We start from the raw sequence: 17,872 nt of genomic DNA on the forward strand, positions 1-17,872 counted from the left end.
AACAGTAAACAAACAAGCATCCACACCAACGCTGATGTCAAAATGGTTGAAAGTTTTCTTAACTTAAGATGCTGCATAGAACACATTAAGTCAGAGGAATGCAATAACCTTATGACATAGCCTACTTAGTTTATTCAACTAGTTATTTTAGTTTTTGCTTAATGATGCTATTTGACCAACAATAGTATATATTGACATTTAGGCTACCTCTCCTCCACTCTGTAGGACAAGAGCCTGCAGGACTGTGGAGAAATGATCTGTGGCCTTTAGTGCCAAAAGCTGTTCTTCTGCTCTGACAGAGATCACAGCTCAAACAGTGGACAGATGATGCAGCTGTGCAACAGGTCATATTTAACAGACGTCGCTTTAAAATTACGGCTCCGAGGAAAGGCCATCTCATTTCCTTAAATGCCCGTTTCCTCGACTCCTCTCTCCTCGCGTCTCCTCCTCGACTCCTGGAGCTCGCATCTCGGGTGGGCGGGACTAAAATGCGCCTCGAGGAGTAGAGGATGGAGGATTGAGGAGTCGAGGAGGTGGAAATTTGGGAAATGAGAAAGGCCCAGAGAATGGGCTACAGGTCCATTTGACTTAATGCGGCGCTGCGCAGCGTTGACTTTAAATAAGGCATGCTGGTTAGAAATTGTAACCGACTTCCGCCGGTGTTTTGACGATCTATGCTGCCTTGTCGATAAATGCTACCGTAGCGCAAATCGAAAGCAGAGACTATCGAGCCCCTCTGCCCTATCGAAAAATGCTACCTTATGTGTTCCCTCTCTCAATCCCATAAAGTTATAACTCTCACAGTATTATGACATCTTCTGTTTTTGATTATATTATAACACCATTTCAGGGGCAGCGTTTTCTGATTAATGACTAATATCCCCTATCAAATAATGCTCCCATTACAGAATCATTTTATATTGCACCACTACTCACTCCATGTGTAGCCTACTGTAAGGAGATGGGGAGCACGTTGAAATACTATATTATGCCATCTTTATTTACGATATCAGAATCAGTTTTATTGCCAGGTGATTCTGATATTGCTCACGATGGGCTTACTTATACAATAATACCATAACACAATAATAAAATAAAATCCAACACAAACTACAGTATAGACAACACTAACATACACACTATGAACAAAACAATAGACATATTGACAAATAGTGCAGTGATCAGAGTGCAAAGAATGCAAGAGTAAACTATTATTCTCATTATGTACATGTTGAAGGTGGATATGATATACAGGTACACATACATGCATACATGTACACATGTACACAGTGTGATGGAGCATAGTGCAAAGGATGCTGGAAAAAATAAATAAGACCTATGACCTGAGGTAGGTGTATTGGTATACAGTATATACAATATGACTTAGTATATGAAATAGAGAATGGTGAATAAATAAATAATAAGTGGTAACCAGTAAACAGGTTGCTGATTAGAGACAGAGTTACTGGGTTATTGCACAGGAATTGTTCCTGACACTGAGTCAGAAATCAGCTGTTCATCAGAGTGATGGCTTGTGGGAAGAAACTGCTTCTGTGTCTGTTGGTTTTGGCATACAGTGCTCTGTAGCGCCTACCAGAGGGGAGGAGCTGGAACAGATTGTGTCCAGGGTGAGATGGATCTGCAGTGATGTTTCCTGCCCGTTTCCTGACTCTGGAAATGTATAAGTCCTGAATGGAGGGCAGGTTGGCCCCGATTATTTTTTTTCTACAGTCCTGACTGTACGTTGTAGTCTGCTCCTGTCCTTTTTGGTGGCAGATCCCAACCAGACAGTGATGGAGGTGCAGAGGACAGACTGGATGATGGCTGTGTAGAACTGGATCAGCAGCTCTTTACGCAGGTTGAGCTTCCTGAGCTGACACAGGAAGTACATCCTCTGCTGGGCCTTCCTGATGATGGTGTCAGTGTTGGGCTCCTACTTCAGGTCCTGGGATATAGTGGAACCCAGAAACATGAAGGATTCCACAGCAGACACAGGGCTGTTGAGTATGGTGATGAGGGGCAGAGTGGGGGGGCTCCTCCTGAAGTCCATGGTCATCTCCACAGTTTTGAGCGTGTTAAGCTCCAGGTTGTTCTGACCGCACCAGAGAGCCAGCTGATCAACCTCCCATCTGTAGGCCGACTCGTCACCGTCCCGGATTAGGCCGATGACCGTTGTGTCGTCGCCGAACTTCAGGAATTTGACAGATGGGTCCCCTGAGGTGCAGTCGTTGATGTAGAGGGAGAAGAGCAGTGGGGAGAGCACACACCCCTGGGGGGCACCAGTGCTGATAGTCCGGGTGCTGGATGTGATGTTTCCCAGCCTCACCTGCTGACTTCTGTCAGTCAGGAAGTCTGTGATCCACTGACAGGTGGAGGCTGGCACAGTGAGCTGGGTGAGTTTGGTGCTGAGGATGTCCGGGATGATGGTGTTGAACGCCGAGCTGAAGTCCACAGGGGTAGCGTATTCTGATATACTAATAATGTTGTTGTTGTTTTTTTATATTACTGACAGATATTAACTGATCAGCCACTTTCTCGACGGCATTCCCAATTCCAAGGTTGCACAGATTTATGGGCGTGGAAACAGACCACGCTTGTGGGTCTTACGCATGCGCAGAACCGCTAAGTAGCACATCTCGATAAGTAGCATAAATCGACAGAACACCAGCGCTGCAAAACGTCACCATGTCACATTACATTAAAACCTCGCGGGAGCAAGGCGGCTGCAGGCGCCGAGTCCGGCGGCCGCAGTTGCTTTTCCCCGGCTGCTCCAAGTTGGAACCACAGTTTTGCCTGGAGATCAACCATTGATCTCAGCTCACAGTAAGCTCACGCAGGTAGAATGTGTCCGACGTGACGGTGCCGTTTTTATTCCCTGCCCCTGCAGCTGACGTTGGACTATCAAGTCGGCGAAAGTCAGCCGCCGTCATCTCGAACGCACCTTTTGAATGGGAATACTTTGGATGGACACTGTATTTTTTGCTAGGGGAAACTGTTTCATCCAGTAGGTGGCGGTGCAACATTTTCTGAACAACGAAAAAGAAGATGTTTGCTCTAACAGCGGAAGTGATAAATAAATGAAACATTATTGTCTAATATGTTTCATCATAATAATTTTAGTTTTATTTTATTTATTTTAGAACAGGAGCTAGCTATGTTTACTCCTCACTTTGATGCTGAGTAACTAACATCATAGCGTGAGTAGGTAGCATGAGCAACCTTCTTAAGCTAAGACTGAAAAGCTCAAGAGGTTTAGTTAATGTGTCTCTGTACTGTAATACACTTAATAGTTAACAATAACTTTGACGTTGCTCTAGCTTACAGGAACTAACGGGCTACTACATTTTATTGGTAGCTTGTTGTTGAGCTTGCTGTGGGAGGGGCAGCTAGCTCCTGAAGTGTCCCCCCCCCCCCCCCCCCCCCCCCCCCCCCCCCCCCCCCCTTTCTGAATTCCCATTGAAAGTTTTCTTTAAACAATTCCCATAATGTAATGACCTTTATGGTTTTGGTTTCTGAGAAATAGTGTGTTGTCAGTCATTTTGGCATGGCAAATGTGTCTAAATAGCCTACTACAATACCCATGAGCCTCAGAAGTATATAACACTCTGTTTGCTTCCATTGACGATTTCCAACTAGTAGTAAAACAGAAATCATCTGGTTGATTAAAACATTTCTTTTGACACAAATGGATATACTGCATAGACATATTGCTCAAATTGTGCGAAAATAAAACACAGTACCCTATCATGTTTATTTTTTGCTCTGCATTGTGGAATTGACAGTTATATTCATTCACTTAGAACACTGACATTTTAATTATATTCAAGGAAATAACATCTTGTTTGGATGATCTGGCTGGATTATTATTTACGGTGATTGCAGGGACACCTGTTGTAAGACTGGACAGAACGGACACAAACGCAACGCTCAGAGGGAAGGAGGTTTGAGGGTTTACAGAGGGAGCTAGGGAAAAGGTGATGGAGGAGAGGTGGACGCCGGAGGACGTGGACACGGAGGACCGAGGAGCAGGCGAGGCGCAGGCGTTGAGGCGAGGAGCGGGGGGAGCCGGGAGGGCGCCGTTGAGGAAGCCCGAGAGGAGAGGAACGGAGGATGAGGGTGAATGAACCTGGGAGGGAAAGCAGAGAGACAGAGTTAACACGAGGAACAACCGGGGACTGGAAAACAAAGATCACTTAAACCAGAGCTTGAGAGGTTGGCACCAGCTTGGGAGCAACAACGATCAAGCGAAGCTGGTGTGGAGAACCGGGGTTGAAATACTTGCTGAGATGAGGTTGATTACTGGCAGGTGTGGCAGACTGGGGAGGTTGCTGACGACGTGCGGGTTGTTGGCTGGGCTCGAGAGAGAGAGAGAGAGAGAGAGAGGAGGAGAACACGGAGGCAGGCAGAGCAAAACAATGGGAGGAATAAAGCGGAAAAAAAATGTAAACCAGTACACTCACCGTCAGCCGGGCTGTCCCCACAACAACACCTAAACTTGAAAGCAGACGGTTTGTAAAACCTCCCTGAGGTGTGCTGCATTGTTCATCAGCTTGTGCCATCTTCTCCCCATTGTGTATAATGACTGTAGGTTATTTGATGATGTGTGTGGCTGGTGTAATTAAGCCAATGACTTTGCAGTTGAGGTGGCACCCTACCCCAACCATGTCATAAATACCCATGAAGTCACTGTGTTGACACTGTGGTAAAAATGAAAAGGAAATGCTTTTTTTTTTTTTTACTTATGTGACAAACACCATCAGCATTTTCAGTCTGCTGTGGTCTAAAAGTGGTAAGTTAGTTACTTGAAAAAACAATGTCTAAAGAAGGTTTCAACAAAGTGGCCTTTGCTCAAAGTTTTATGTACAGCGTTTTGGGTTCAAGGGTAAACCAGCACCTGCCAGGATTCAGGTCACTGTGGGCATATCGTGGGCCACACTGCTCCAATAACCTGCTCACCAGTTGTCCATATGCACCTTTAAAACATCAAGGCATTAAAAGCACCTTTTTTGTAAAAAATGAAAGTATTCACATCATTTACTTAAGCAAAAGTGAAACAACAAGTGAAAGTCCTGAATTCAACATACTATTTTACAGCAAGATATTCTCAAAGCTTTCAAAGTTAAAGGACTGATTGTTGATAATACTGAATTATAATTAGTGTTGCACTGATGTGTAAACATACTTTTTCTGTTGTAATTGATTGAGGCTAAGAGAACGTCTTTATGTTGCTGTATAGTTTAATCTATGTACATACAATCTTAATTAGCAAACTACTAACCACAGCTGTAAAATAATACTACAGTTGATGATTAAACATCCTTAATTACATTCTACTCTTAAAAATATCTGACGTTTCTGATGCAAGCATTGTAAAAGATGAATATTGTTATGAACTACAAGGGCGTCAGGGGGAGCTTCTTAATAAGCCATAAGCTCCCCTAAAAAAAAAAACCCCAGGTGAAATGCTGGAATGGTTTTTACAAGCAAGCCAAGTTGAGGGGAGTTGTGTGAAAACAGCCTCCCATGGCCCCTTTTTGTGCATGTTAATGACACCCCTTGGGCAAGTTTGACCAACATCCTTTGACCCTGACCCCACCTCCCTCAATTTACAATAATGGTGGGTTTTGCCATAATTGTGCTTCAAAAGTTGAAACCAAAATTAAATTTACAAGCACAACTACAGTCAAACAGAGATGAGGAAGTGCTGCCGTACGTAAACCTCTGTGCTTTTTTTTTTTTTGCTCACAGGGAAATGAAACCTTATGTGGTCACAAGAAAACGTTTCTCTTGGTCATTTGCAGCTGCCTCAGCTCACCGCTCTGTTTCTGTCCCACTCACGAGAACACAAAGGTGCTGTAGGACTTACTGCTGACAACAAATCCTTGGCAGGGAGGAGAGTTTAAATGTCAAAGATGGGGTTTGGGGAGGACCTACGGTGTCCCCAAGCACATACAGCTGTCATGCGGCTGCTGGACTCAGAGCTTCACCTGATGGAGGTCATGAAGAAGTGGATGGGTCAGCGGGCCAAGAGTGAACGGGAGTTTTCAGTGCAGCTGCACCACATGGCTGCCATGGTGGAGAAGCTGGACCGGCCTCAGCTCTGTGCAGGACTGGACTACATAAGCCAGCTCAACAAGGTGAGGTCTCATATCAAATTTCACTCTACACCTGAATCATCAACTGATCATCACTTTTCATTCCTGTGGAGGACAGTGTAAAATGCACAAAGTGTGTGACTTGAGGTAATCTCAAATTAGTTTTCTAAATTAAGGTTACCTTTAAAAACATCAACAACATGCAACAAAAAGTGCTGAAATACCTGACAGAATTGTGCATTTTTCTGGGGTCAGATTGGGAAATAAATACTTCCCTAAATAGAAGTTACAATGTGAATGTAATGGCTTTTTGCTGCTTTCATTTTTAGAGCTTCAAAAACCACACAGTGATGTTAACGTTAACAAAACGTTCACTGGCAAAAAATCATCCATATATGCTAAACAGCACTCCAGTGAATGCTAAGGAGTCATTGTGTGTATTTGGGTGCATTGTGAAAAATACAATGTATGACCCAAGAATCTCAAAATAAATCTGTAAAAACTAGGATTTTCTCTTTAAGGTACTCATAAAATATGAGGTTTCTGGGTTTGGCTGAAGGCTTAGGTACCAATAACCCCGATCCAAACTTTTTTTTCTAGTTGTTATAGTTTTAAATCATTCAATGTTTAAATTTGTTCTTAAATCCAAATAAGAAACCACTTATAGTATGCAACTACTGCAGCGGCAGAATCCTCTAAAATGTAATGCTTTAATAATTAAAAAATGCTTAGAAGTTTTTACCTCGATGGATTCTACATCTGATCATCATCTACATAGACTTTGCAAAATTACAACCATGTCAGACTCATGACCAGTGAGTTACGACCAGTAAAATGTATGATGTTGAAATGACGGTAAATTTAGCAAACATTTGCTCAGAATTGACCTAACTTTGACACAGTGTGCATCAAAAACAGTGATTTTATGCTTTGAAAAGCAAACTCAGAAAGGCAATATATATATATATATATATATATATATATATTCTTGGCTTGGTGCGAGTGTGCCTGAAGTAAGCTCACGCACAGGCTTCCCTTTTTTCTATGATCCAAAACTATGTCAAATAAGTCATGAATCTGGCAACCAGTTACAGGAAACATTATGACATGAACAGACAGAAAGGTTCTTTGTGGTCACCAAACATCTATTTATCTATGACATTACAAAGGGAAATTTATTTCTGCACCTCACAGTTCAGGAGGTATGGGCCAAAGTGTAAATAGCTCTTTTAATTAACCACTTGGTGGCTTTATCCATGCCAAAAACCACTAGTTTGAATTTCATCAAGTGTAATTGAAATGAGGTTTTTTCAAGATATGTTGCTAACAAAGAAATTAACAGACAAATCCAGATCCAAATGGAGGTTAAAATGTGTGAAGGACTGTGCAGCCTTGGCAGAAGTGATCCATTTATTCACATTCTTGTGTTTAAACGACATGTCTCCATGACCTTTCTCCCCCTGTCTGTCAGTCGTGGGGAGTACTGGTCTCTCAGACGGACTTTCTCAGTCAGGTGATGAAGAAGCACTCTGAGGATCTGCTGGATGGTCCCATCAGCAAACTGACACTGCTCATCAGAGACAAACAGCAGCTTCGCAAAACCTACTCAGAGCAGTGGAATCTGCTGAGGCAGGAGCTCACCAAGGTGTGAGACTAACACGCACACACACACACAAACTCATAAACCACTACTTCAGACTTCTGCTATCATGCCAAAAGACAGGTAAACCACCTTTGAACTGTCAGACCTCTGACTGAGATAAAACCGCTCAGTGCTGAAAATAAGTTAAGTAACTTTTTAGGTATTGAACTGATTTCCATTGATCTTTTAGTGTCCTTGCTGCTGACAGTTTTTACTTTACTTCCCGTACGTTGACACAGACCGACAGCACACGTACACAAAAAGCTAAACTAAACAAAAATGTCTTGCTTTTATTGTGAAAAGGAAGATATCATTGGTGCATGGAGCTGATACTGCTAAGAAATATATTTTTACTTTTGTTCATTATTTTTTTTTTTGCATATTTAAGCAGTGACTTGCTTAAAAAATACCATCCATATCTTTGTTGTTATGAAGCTATACCACATTTATTTTGCAACCATTGTTGGACTGTGAGTGTTTTTATCGCTACCATTAACTGGTCCTTTTTATGGTATTTTTGAATGAAAGCAAACATATTAAAGGACACTTAAGGTGTAGAAAAAAGTAACACTCATAGTGTTAGAGTAATTATGTATACAGCATGATTCTTATGAGAAAGCAGGAGTTGTTGCTTTCAAATGTATTTGTTTATGTATCTCTAGTATAGCATCTTGACATGCAGATGAGCATTGCAGTGGCAGCTTTATAAATAGACAGCATTCAAATGAAATGAGGTTAAATGGACTGGAAAGAGTGTCTTCAAATGCATTTTGATGCTATCTCAAATGGTGGCTGCTCTGCACTTTTTTTTATTACCCAATTACATCAGGCCAAACGGTGTGTTCATTTTGAGTGATCCATGTTGGGTCGCCGAATGGCCTTCTTGCTGGCAGTTTGTTTATTTAAATTTTCTTGCTTTACTATTCAGATGACGATCAGATGGCTATGGTTTTGTGTGCGTCAATAGATTGATTTTATGTTGTGATTGCAACTGAACAACAATGTCAGAGATGCTATCAGGTGGATTTTTGAAGCGTTGCACCAGCAGCACAAGAAAGGTCAGATCATTTCCTCATATGTCGTTTCTCATGTTTCGTGTTCCTCTGCAGTGAAACATGAAAGGGCCTCTGTTCACGTCCTGTTTTACTGTATGTATAGCTCAGACTCAGTAAAGCAACTTTAACCACACAAATAGCATAAATGAGTTCTTGCAACATGTGTTTTTTTCCCCCCAACTGTGCGTGTGCTGTTGTGCGTTTGTGTGCTGCTTCAGGTGACCCAGACAGAGCAGGAGAGGCTGAAAAGCAGCTACAGACTGGCAGTGAGCGATGCAGCTCAGGCTAAAAGGAAGTACCAGGAGGCCAATAAAGGTGGGGATTCCTGGTATCACTTACTTCTCTCAATGGAATAACATTGATAATAACTAATAATTGTATGTTTCCATCATTGCATAACATGTCTACCCCTCCCTGTATGTACACCGTCCCTTTCCTGTTTGTGTGTGTGTGTGTGTGTGTGTGTGTGTGTGTAAGCAGATAAAGAGCGAGACAAGGCCAAAGAGCGTTACATAAAGGCTTTAATGAAACTCCATGGGCTGCATAATGAGTATGTGCTGTCTGTGCGAGCAGCTCAAGTTTACCATCATCACCACTTCAGTCAGATCCAGCCCGCCCTGCTCAATGCACTGCAGACTCTGCAGCAGGAGATGGTGCTCATACTGTAAGATCACATTTACTATTACCTTTCATTATGTTTTATTATTCATTATCCTGTTTCATTATTTATATATGCGTGTGTATATATATATATATATGTATGTGTGTGTGTGTGTGTATATATATATATATATATATATATATATATATATATATATATATATATGTGTGTGTATGTATTTATATATTTATACATTTTGCCAACTTTCAGGCAGCAATACTTTTTTCCTTGAATGTCACAGCTTGTTTGAAGATCTGAAGGCATCAAACCTAACTACAAATGTATCAAGCAGTAATTGTACAAATACAAAAATTTTAATTATTCGCTCGGTTGGACTGAAGGCCTCTCAAAGTGATTTTCAAATCATTGATATGAGTCAACCTCCAACTTACCTGGAAATGTTTATGCTTTGAAAACATGAAATATAATATTTCATATGTGGTTTGAACTTTGCTAAAACTTGGGACTTGAAATGACTGAATAGGCTCTCATCTGTGTAGTTTATGTCATTCTGTCTTCACATGCCATTCCTGATCTCTGAACCAGAAAGGAGATCCTGCAGGAGTATTTCGACATCTCTACTCTCCTTCACCATGAAGTTGTGCGGATCCACAGGGAGATGTCTTCTGCTCTAACAGCCATTGATCCTCACAAAGAGTATGAAAGCTTCATCCACCAGAACAGGTAGACTGAGGGAAAACATCCCTGGAAATGGCAACAGTGCAATCATGAAAGCTAACCCTGCAGAGCAGTGATACTGTGGACTGTGTGTTTGTAGGTCTGTAGGGGAGATTCCCGTTTGTGCAGAGTTTGATTGCAGTCTCCTGGAGGACACTGAGCAGCTAAAACCCAGAGAAATTGAACTGAACGACCTCACGCTCGAGACAATCCAACACAAGTGAGAACAAACAAAGCAGTCTTATCCAGATGACTTAAGTCCAATTTCCTTTTTTAATCTCTCAACTACTTCCCCTTCCTTAGAATCCCCGCTGCTCTTATTTCCTCTGTTTTGCATCATTTGATTCCTCTGGTCACTCTCTTTGTCATCAGACTAACCGCTGTAGAGGAGGAACTGCTGGTGCTGGCTCAGACTCTGGGCTCCCAGCAGGCCTCGGTCGATCAGCTGGAGCTGGAACTGGAGGCAGAGGAGAAAGGTGTCAAGAAGGGCCAGAGGTGAGCAGACCACAGACTCAAGCCATAATTAATGATGCTCTGATTTCGTATTTGGTGGTTAAAAATAAAAACTCTGTGTTTGGCAGCTGTGAAGACAAATTGCTGTAGTTTGCTTCTGCGGTCAGCCGTTCCCATCGGGAGAGTTCAGTGTGCTCCTGGCTGGGCAGGAGCTAATAACTAATAACTAGTGTTGTCTCAGGTGGGAATAAGTGCCTTATAAATTATAATACAGCAATATGGTCAGAGTTATAGAACTTGATCCCCTGATTTGTCTTTGTTGATGAGGCTGCCTGAAAATGTTGAAGATTTACAGTCCTGTGGGAGTGATCAAGTCATTAATAAGCTCCTGGAGGACAACCGTAAACAATGTGGTTGTTCGCAAAAAAGTTGATACTTTTTAAGGGCAGCTGGGGAGCACATATGGTAGTGGTGGTGATATGTTGCCCTTTGGTGTGTATTTTGAAGGGAATTTATTCCTGAATAACCTCACTTCTGTGGATTCTCTTTAAAAAATTGTTTGCATACAAAAATCTGGTCAAGCAATAGCATGTTAGCCTACACACAGAACTGTCCTTTACAGTTGACAAGACATGAACCGATGTAGCTTACTTGTCATGAAATTGTGGATAAAATTTTCTTTTTCACTGCAGATTTGTTTAGGAATTTGTACCACTGAAGTACAATATCAACATTATTATCTCACGTTGTCACCTTGATCTGTCAAGGGGCCCTGTGTCAAAGGCTATGTTACCACTGAAATACCATAGTTTATATTGTATTGTACACATGTATTGTAAAAATGTGTTTAACTGCAACTAATGATTATTTTCATTATATCTATTCATTAATTATTTTGATTAATTGATCATTATATTTTATTATTATCATGGCCCTGAGATGGACTGGCGAACTGTCCAGGATGTACTCCGCCTTTCGCCCAATGTCAGCTGGGATTGGTTCCAGCTCCCCCGCGACCCTGTACGCAGGATAAGCCGTTGACGATGGATGGATGTATTATCTTTTGTCTATAAAATGTCAAACAATGGTCAAAGGTTCATACATAATTCAGTTAACTATAATATACTGTAGAAAAGCAGAAAATCCTCACATTTGAGAGGCTTTTGCATTTTTGCCTAAAAAAATGACAACCAAGTCATTTCTATGTAAAAATAGAATTGTTTCAGCTCTAATCAAATTACTCCAAAGTAACTGACTCACTGAACACCTGGGGCCAAATAGTATTTTTGCAGCACAGGAGTAGGCTACTGGTTGGTTTCTGGGTCTCGGTATGGTGTGTGCACCGTGCTGTGTGCACTGTTATAGGTTGGGGTGGTCAGTAGGGGTCCAAAAGCAATTGTTTGCCCTGGTACTCTCTAACAGTTTAATACAGCCATGCACTGGCCATTTCTGGTCTGTTCGACCTTGTGTTTTTGCCATAAGGATCTCAGCAATCGAGTCCCTGCAACTTTTCGTTTCACCTCACTAGCAGGACTTCTGGGTCATTAAAGTCTGGTCTTACATGCTTCAAATCCAGGAGGCACACTAACCTGTCGCAAGGGAAGCCTTCTTATTGATTGCATTAGTCATAGGAACCATCTGGAAACCTGTTTTCACAGACTTTTTATTGATGTCTGTATGGTCTTGGTCTGTCTATTTGCAGTAATCACCTGTATTGTTTTATTGACTTGTGAAACCCTTTGCTTACACTGAAAAGGCCCTACACAAATTTAATTGACCTTCTGTGACTTTGTCCAGGGTCTACCAGTTCAGCAAGAGACATGCAATGGAGGAGTGCCGGCAGCAGGTTGCTCTGTCTCAGGGTATGAGAGCCAAGCTGGAGGTTCAGAGGCTTCTTCTGAAGGAGAAACTGGACCAGCTGGGCTCTAAAGAACCTTTCTCTGCTCTGAGCTTTGACCAAGACACCACCTCACTTTCATCTAACACAAGCAATGTATGTTCTCTCTGCCGAGTCTTTGTTTTAGCTACTAATATAATTATATGATATTACGTAATTATATAAGTAATGTCAGTTAGCCAGGTTTAATAAAGAAAACAAGCCATGCTGACAAATTTGTGTTTGTATGAAGAAGAAAGAGGTCATACTGGGTATAAACCCACACTGATCACACTGGCGACACAGTACTTAACACCAGCTCGTAGCCAACCCCAGCAGCTATTCCTGTAGCAAATCCAACCTGTTCGATTAATAGGTTAGGGGGTGGCTGTGGTTCAGGTGGTAGTGCAGGTTGTCTAGTCATCGGATGGTTGCTGGTTTGATTACAGGCTGCCCTCAGTCTAGTCAAAGTGTCCTTGCATGGCAGCCTCTGCCATCAGTGCATGAATGGGTGGCAAGTGTTGCTATGACACCCATGTGTTCTAATAAACACATGGTTACATAATAAGACAAACAACTCTATCTAACTGGACCAATAATTAAATATAGTGTTTTTGAAGCATTTTTACCAGATGCGAAAGCTGTGTGCGTGTCTGACACAGTACTTTGAGTACTTTGCCAGGTGTAGATGTCTGTCTGTCTGTCTGTGGACAGATTTTGTAAACACGATGGCATCACAACTGTGCAAGATGCCGTTACGGAACTTTACAAGTGTGTCGTTGAGATCAAAATGAAGGCTGGGTTCGAAGGGGTGTGGTCTGAGCTAGGAGCTGGAATTGGGGTGTAGGAAATAGGAAAGGGGCCATCGGTCCCCCACTTTACGCCCCTGGCCTACATTCGCTTGTTGTTGGACAATCAATATTTCTGTTCTTGCCAAACAACCGATCATTTATCTATTGCCAATAATGACACATTCTACATTCATGACTAACCATGTTGCAACAAACCAGGGAATATTTCAGCAAAACACATATACTGTATGTGTCAAAGTCAACATAGTTTAAAAGTTGATCATGCAAGGACGGTTAGGCATATTAAATTGGTTTGCCAAACTCACTTCTCTCATGTCGTGTTCTATTGCACCATAAACCAATTTGCTGTTGCTGTTGATGTGATACTATCACAAGATGGTCTCTAGTTTGCTTTTATTTTGATAGTAACAGTAGAGAGTTGAAAGAAATGAGGGAAGAGAGGACACTCGCTGGTTTTGCCAGTTGTTATACATATTTACTGACCAACATGATGTGCTCTTGATCTTCTTTTCAGGACCAGAGCCAAAGCTCACCCAAACTCCTCATGGATGGGATTCTAAATAATCTGAGTGGCCTGTTTAAACCAAAATGTGAGGTAGGTTAAACACTGAAACACAACCAAGCCACAGTAATACCACACAAAAAAATGTATGGCATCACATTGTACGCACTTAACAATGCCTATTTCTGAGTATGTTGTTAAAGGATATTGTAAAAGGCACTTTTAACATTTTCGGTTGAAGGACACTTCCCCTTCTCATTTCTCCACCTCCCTGCCCTTAACTTCAACTAGAGTGCTTGTTTTTGTACACTCATATCTGTTACCACGCAACAAACAATTCATCATGTTTTGGAGAACGTGCCAGAGTTTCAAAGTAGTAGTTTCTGCACGGCTGAGCTCCCTCAGGCACATGCTCTTTCTTTGGGGTCATGTGCTCCTGAAGGCACAACTGGACTAAATGAGGTCAGTGTTGTCGGTCAAGTTACTCCTTTTGGAATTCTGACCTAAAACGAAGTTTACTTCTCAGTCAGCCAGTTTACATTTCATTGTTTTATCATTGCTGACAGGCGATAGCACACACAGAGCCATGACCCAGCTGTCCTGCCCACAAAGAACATCTTGAGCAAATAATATTTTGCTGTCTATAATGCGCCTGAATTATTCACTGCATTTCTTCATGTGTGAACTACTTCTCGCTCTCCAACTCCGAACTCTCTGGTACCCTGCAGGCATGGAAGTTGGTGCGGTTAGATTTTATATTTTTTTATTTAGAAGTATTACAGACTCTCCTTTGAAGTATCACCATATAATCTCTGCAGAATCACCCTAAAATGTATCTGCATTTACTTATTGTTTCATTATTCATGTTAGCTTTAATGCTTCTGCTTTTCTTCTGCTTCTGTCTCCAGACTCTAACGGCCCTCGCCCTGGTGCAGGAGGTAGATCGTCCTCTGGGGCAGCAGGACTGGTACCACGGAGCTATTCCCAGACTGGAAGTCCAGCAGCTGCTGAAGAATGACGGAGAATTCTTGGTGAGGAAGAGTCAGGAGAAGCACGGTTATGTGCTCTCTGTGCAATGGGATGGATCTTGCAAGCATTTCCTCATTCAGAACACTGATGTAAGTAAATCTGCTCAGTAGAACAAAACACTTTTCTAGAAAGTACATTTTACATTATAGGCCTCATGTGTTTCTGTGTGGATTTTAAATCATATGTTTTTGAATATATGAATGATAAAGACCACTGCATGTAAATTACATTATGTGGCTGTTTTCTGCCTGGTGTTAAATTGCAACTTAAACTGAATTTAAGATGTTTAGAATTAATGCAAAAAGGTACAGGACAAGTTATTTCAACAATCTAACAATTTAAAAAGCTATTTTGTTGTGTTTTTTTCATTATGCTGTGAAGTTTTTCTCATTCGTGTGTGTTTGCACGACTTCACTTCTGTATATTATTTCCCATGTGTGTCAGTAGAATCTGTACCGTCTGGATGGAGAAAGCTTCCACAGTGTCCCGCAGCTGATCCATCATCTGCTATCCTCACGACAACACATCACCAGGAAGTCTGATATAATGTTGAAGAAACCTATACTGAAGGTACTGTTGTAACAAACACACACACACACACACACACACACACACACACACACACACACTCCTTTTTTCTGTATGTGAACTTTGTAGATTCTGTTTTCTAACATGTTAGTCCATAGCTCTATGGCTCAAAGCTTCAACACAAATTTTTAACATACTGTTATTAAAATGCTTCCGTTATTTTCAGAGATGAACACCTAAGCTGATTTAAACTTGTTCTCTAATGATCTTTCCTTTAAATCCTCTTGCCTTTTCTTTTATCTCCTCCTTGCTACTATCACAGTTTAAAACAGCACTATTACATGTATATTATCTTTCAATTTAACCCTATTAGGACAAGTGGGTCCTGGAACATGATGATGTTATCTTGGGACCCTTCATTGGACGGGTGGGTGAACTTAACATCTGTTGACAGAAACGTAGAATGGACCCTTCATGAAGCCACGCCCCTTAGTTACTGTTGCTAAGACAGACAAACTGTTGGACCTGTTGGACTTTAAGCATGGGGTTGCCACTGCCTATTTCACTCCCTGGATAAATATTTTCTAATTTTTGGAAAAAGTGATCTCAGTTTTGCAGTTGCATTGTGCATTTGAAGGTTTTATTGAGGCTGTCAAACTGACCTGGAAGATAAAGATAAAGCCTTAGTTACCGATCACAGTGTAAAAGTGAACCATTACGTCACTATTGAGAAAGAGAACAAGATAGTTAGGATCAACACTTTTCCTGTACAGCTAGGTCTATAGGCTATTCACTATTGCAGTCATTAAAAAGCAGAACAGTAGTAGGGTCATATATACATTCAGTGGTAAGTTAGCTAGCGTTAGCTAACTAACATTACATTAGGAACAATCCATAGCCTACATTTTTCTGGATTTGTGGACTTCTCGTTTCAACCTCTCTGGGTAGCGATTGTAATTATTACAAGTGTCCCAGGAACAGCCTGTGACCATATCTTGGAAAAATACAGCAAAAAAAGGCCAGGAAACAAATCCTTGTATTAGTCAATATAGAGGCTAAGTCCCTCCCATGGACCACCATGGACCTTACTTCAGAAAAAATATGAACAGTAGTCAATGACGAGAGACAACTAATTTTTGATCCCGTTTGAATTGTGCTCTGTATGATGATGATTAATTTAATATACATTTCAAAGTCAAGAAAGTCACAGTTTGATGTAAAACTGTTGAGGTATAAGACTTTGAAAATACATAATTACAAAGACCACAAGCCCAAAATTCGCGTATGTGACGTCTTAACTTTTTCTCTTAATGACTGAAGCTAACGTTGCTGAAGCTAACATCAAAATACTTACAGGACAGGATGATGTGATAAAAGGACCGCGAGTCGTTGGATTAAACACATCAGGTGACTCTTCTGCGTGGAACATAGCCAAGTTATCTAATTAGCAGCAAGCAAGCAATAAACGTAAGCTAGCATTACCGTGCTAACATGTTGGTGATGTATATTGTGCGAGACGAAAGATGTAGTTCATTAAATGGTTTTTACAAAAAATGACAAACAACAACTTTCTTGATGGACAAAATTATCTTTTAAATTGACAAACATCATATGGGTAATTCAGGGCACAGTTCAAACATGATCAAAAAATAAGTTGTTTCTCGCCATTGACTACCGTACATATTGTTTCCGAAATAAGGTCCCATGGGGCGGAATCGAGTGACTTAGGCTCTCTGTGGAGCTCAGCCATGAAAGAGTTGGGTTGAACCTCAGTTAGACCGAGTTCTAAATGAGTCCTGTGATTGGCTAGCTGCGTATTCGGGGCGTGGCTTAGCGTAGGGTCAATTGTGCACATATGGTAACAGTTCATCAAGGAAATTGTTAACTTTGGATTATACACTCACCTAAAGGATTATTAGGAACACCATACTAATACTGTGTTTGACCCCCTTTCCCCTTCAGAACTGCCTTAATTCTACGTGGCATTGATTCAACAAGGTGCTGAAAGCATTCTTTAGAAACGTTGGCCCATATTGATAGGATAGCATCTTGCAGTTGATGGAGATTTGTGGGATGCACATCCAGGGCACGAAGCTCCCGTTCCACCACATCCCAAAGATGCTCTATTGGGTTGAGGTCTGGTGACTGTGGGGGCCATTTTTGTACAGTGAACTCATTGTCATGTTCAAGAAACCAATTTGAAATGATTCGAGCTTTGTGACATGGTGCATTATCCTGCTGGAAGTGGCCATCAGAGGATGGGTACATGGTGGCCATAAAGGGATGGACATGGTCAGAAACAATGCTCAGGTAGGCCGTGGCATTTAAACGATGCCCAGTTGGCACTAAGGGGCCTAAAGTGTGCCAAGAAAACATCCCCCACACCATTACACCACCACCACCACCAGCCTGCCCAGTGGTAACAAGGCATGATGGATCCATGTTCTCAATCTGTTTACACCAAATTCTGACTCTACCATCTGAATGTCTCAACAGAAATCGAGACTCATCAGACCAGGCAACATTTTTCCAGTCTTCAAC

At 41.6% G+C, this 17,872-nt stretch overlaps 1 protein-coding gene and 1 long non-coding RNA gene across 5 annotated transcripts in view; one reads left to right on the forward strand and one right to left on the reverse strand.

Moving 5' to 3' along the window:
• Positions 1–5,833: 5,833 nt before the first annotated feature.
• fes (FES proto-oncogene, tyrosine kinase) overlaps positions 5,834–17,872 on the forward strand; it is a 20,607-nt gene continuing 8,568 nt past the window's right edge. The window contains exons 1-12 of one of the 4 annotated variants that reach the window (XM_046033415.1): positions 5,834–6,137; positions 7,567–7,740; positions 9,011–9,107; positions 9,273–9,456; positions 10,000–10,137; positions 10,232–10,351; positions 10,504–10,626; positions 12,382–12,577; positions 13,787–13,867; positions 14,683–14,892; positions 15,251–15,373; positions 15,705–15,758. In XM_046033415.1, coding sequence (XP_045889371.1) covers positions 5,904–6,137; positions 7,567–7,740; positions 9,011–9,107; positions 9,273–9,456; positions 10,000–10,137; positions 10,232–10,351; positions 10,504–10,626; positions 12,382–12,577; positions 13,787–13,867; positions 14,683–14,892; positions 15,251–15,373; positions 15,705–15,758 — 1,734 coding nt within the window. In that variant the 5' untranslated portion in view covers positions 5,834–5,903. The remainder of the gene's footprint in view (positions 6,138–7,566; positions 7,741–9,010; positions 9,108–9,272; positions 9,457–9,999; positions 10,138–10,231; positions 10,352–10,503; positions 10,627–12,381; positions 12,578–13,786; positions 13,868–14,682; positions 14,893–15,250; positions 15,374–15,704; positions 15,759–17,872) is intronic. The other 3 variants (XM_046033414.1, XM_046033412.1, XM_046033413.1) reach the window with 3 other exon arrangements.
• On the reverse strand, positions 14,631–16,731 carry LOC123959396. The gene is made up of 3 exons (XR_006822287.1): positions 16,686–16,731; positions 15,260–15,376; positions 14,631–14,778 (listed from the first exon to the last, which is right to left on the reverse strand). It is a non-coding gene; the product is annotated as an uncharacterized LOC123959396 (long non-coding RNA).

Source organism: Micropterus dolomieu, linkage group LG20 (genome assembly GCF_021292245.1).
Source record: "Micropterus dolomieu isolate WLL.071019.BEF.003 ecotype Adirondacks linkage group LG20, ASM2129224v1, whole genome shotgun sequence".
Taxonomy (NCBI): Eukaryota; Metazoa; Chordata; class Actinopteri; order Centrarchiformes; family Centrarchidae; genus Micropterus; species Micropterus dolomieu.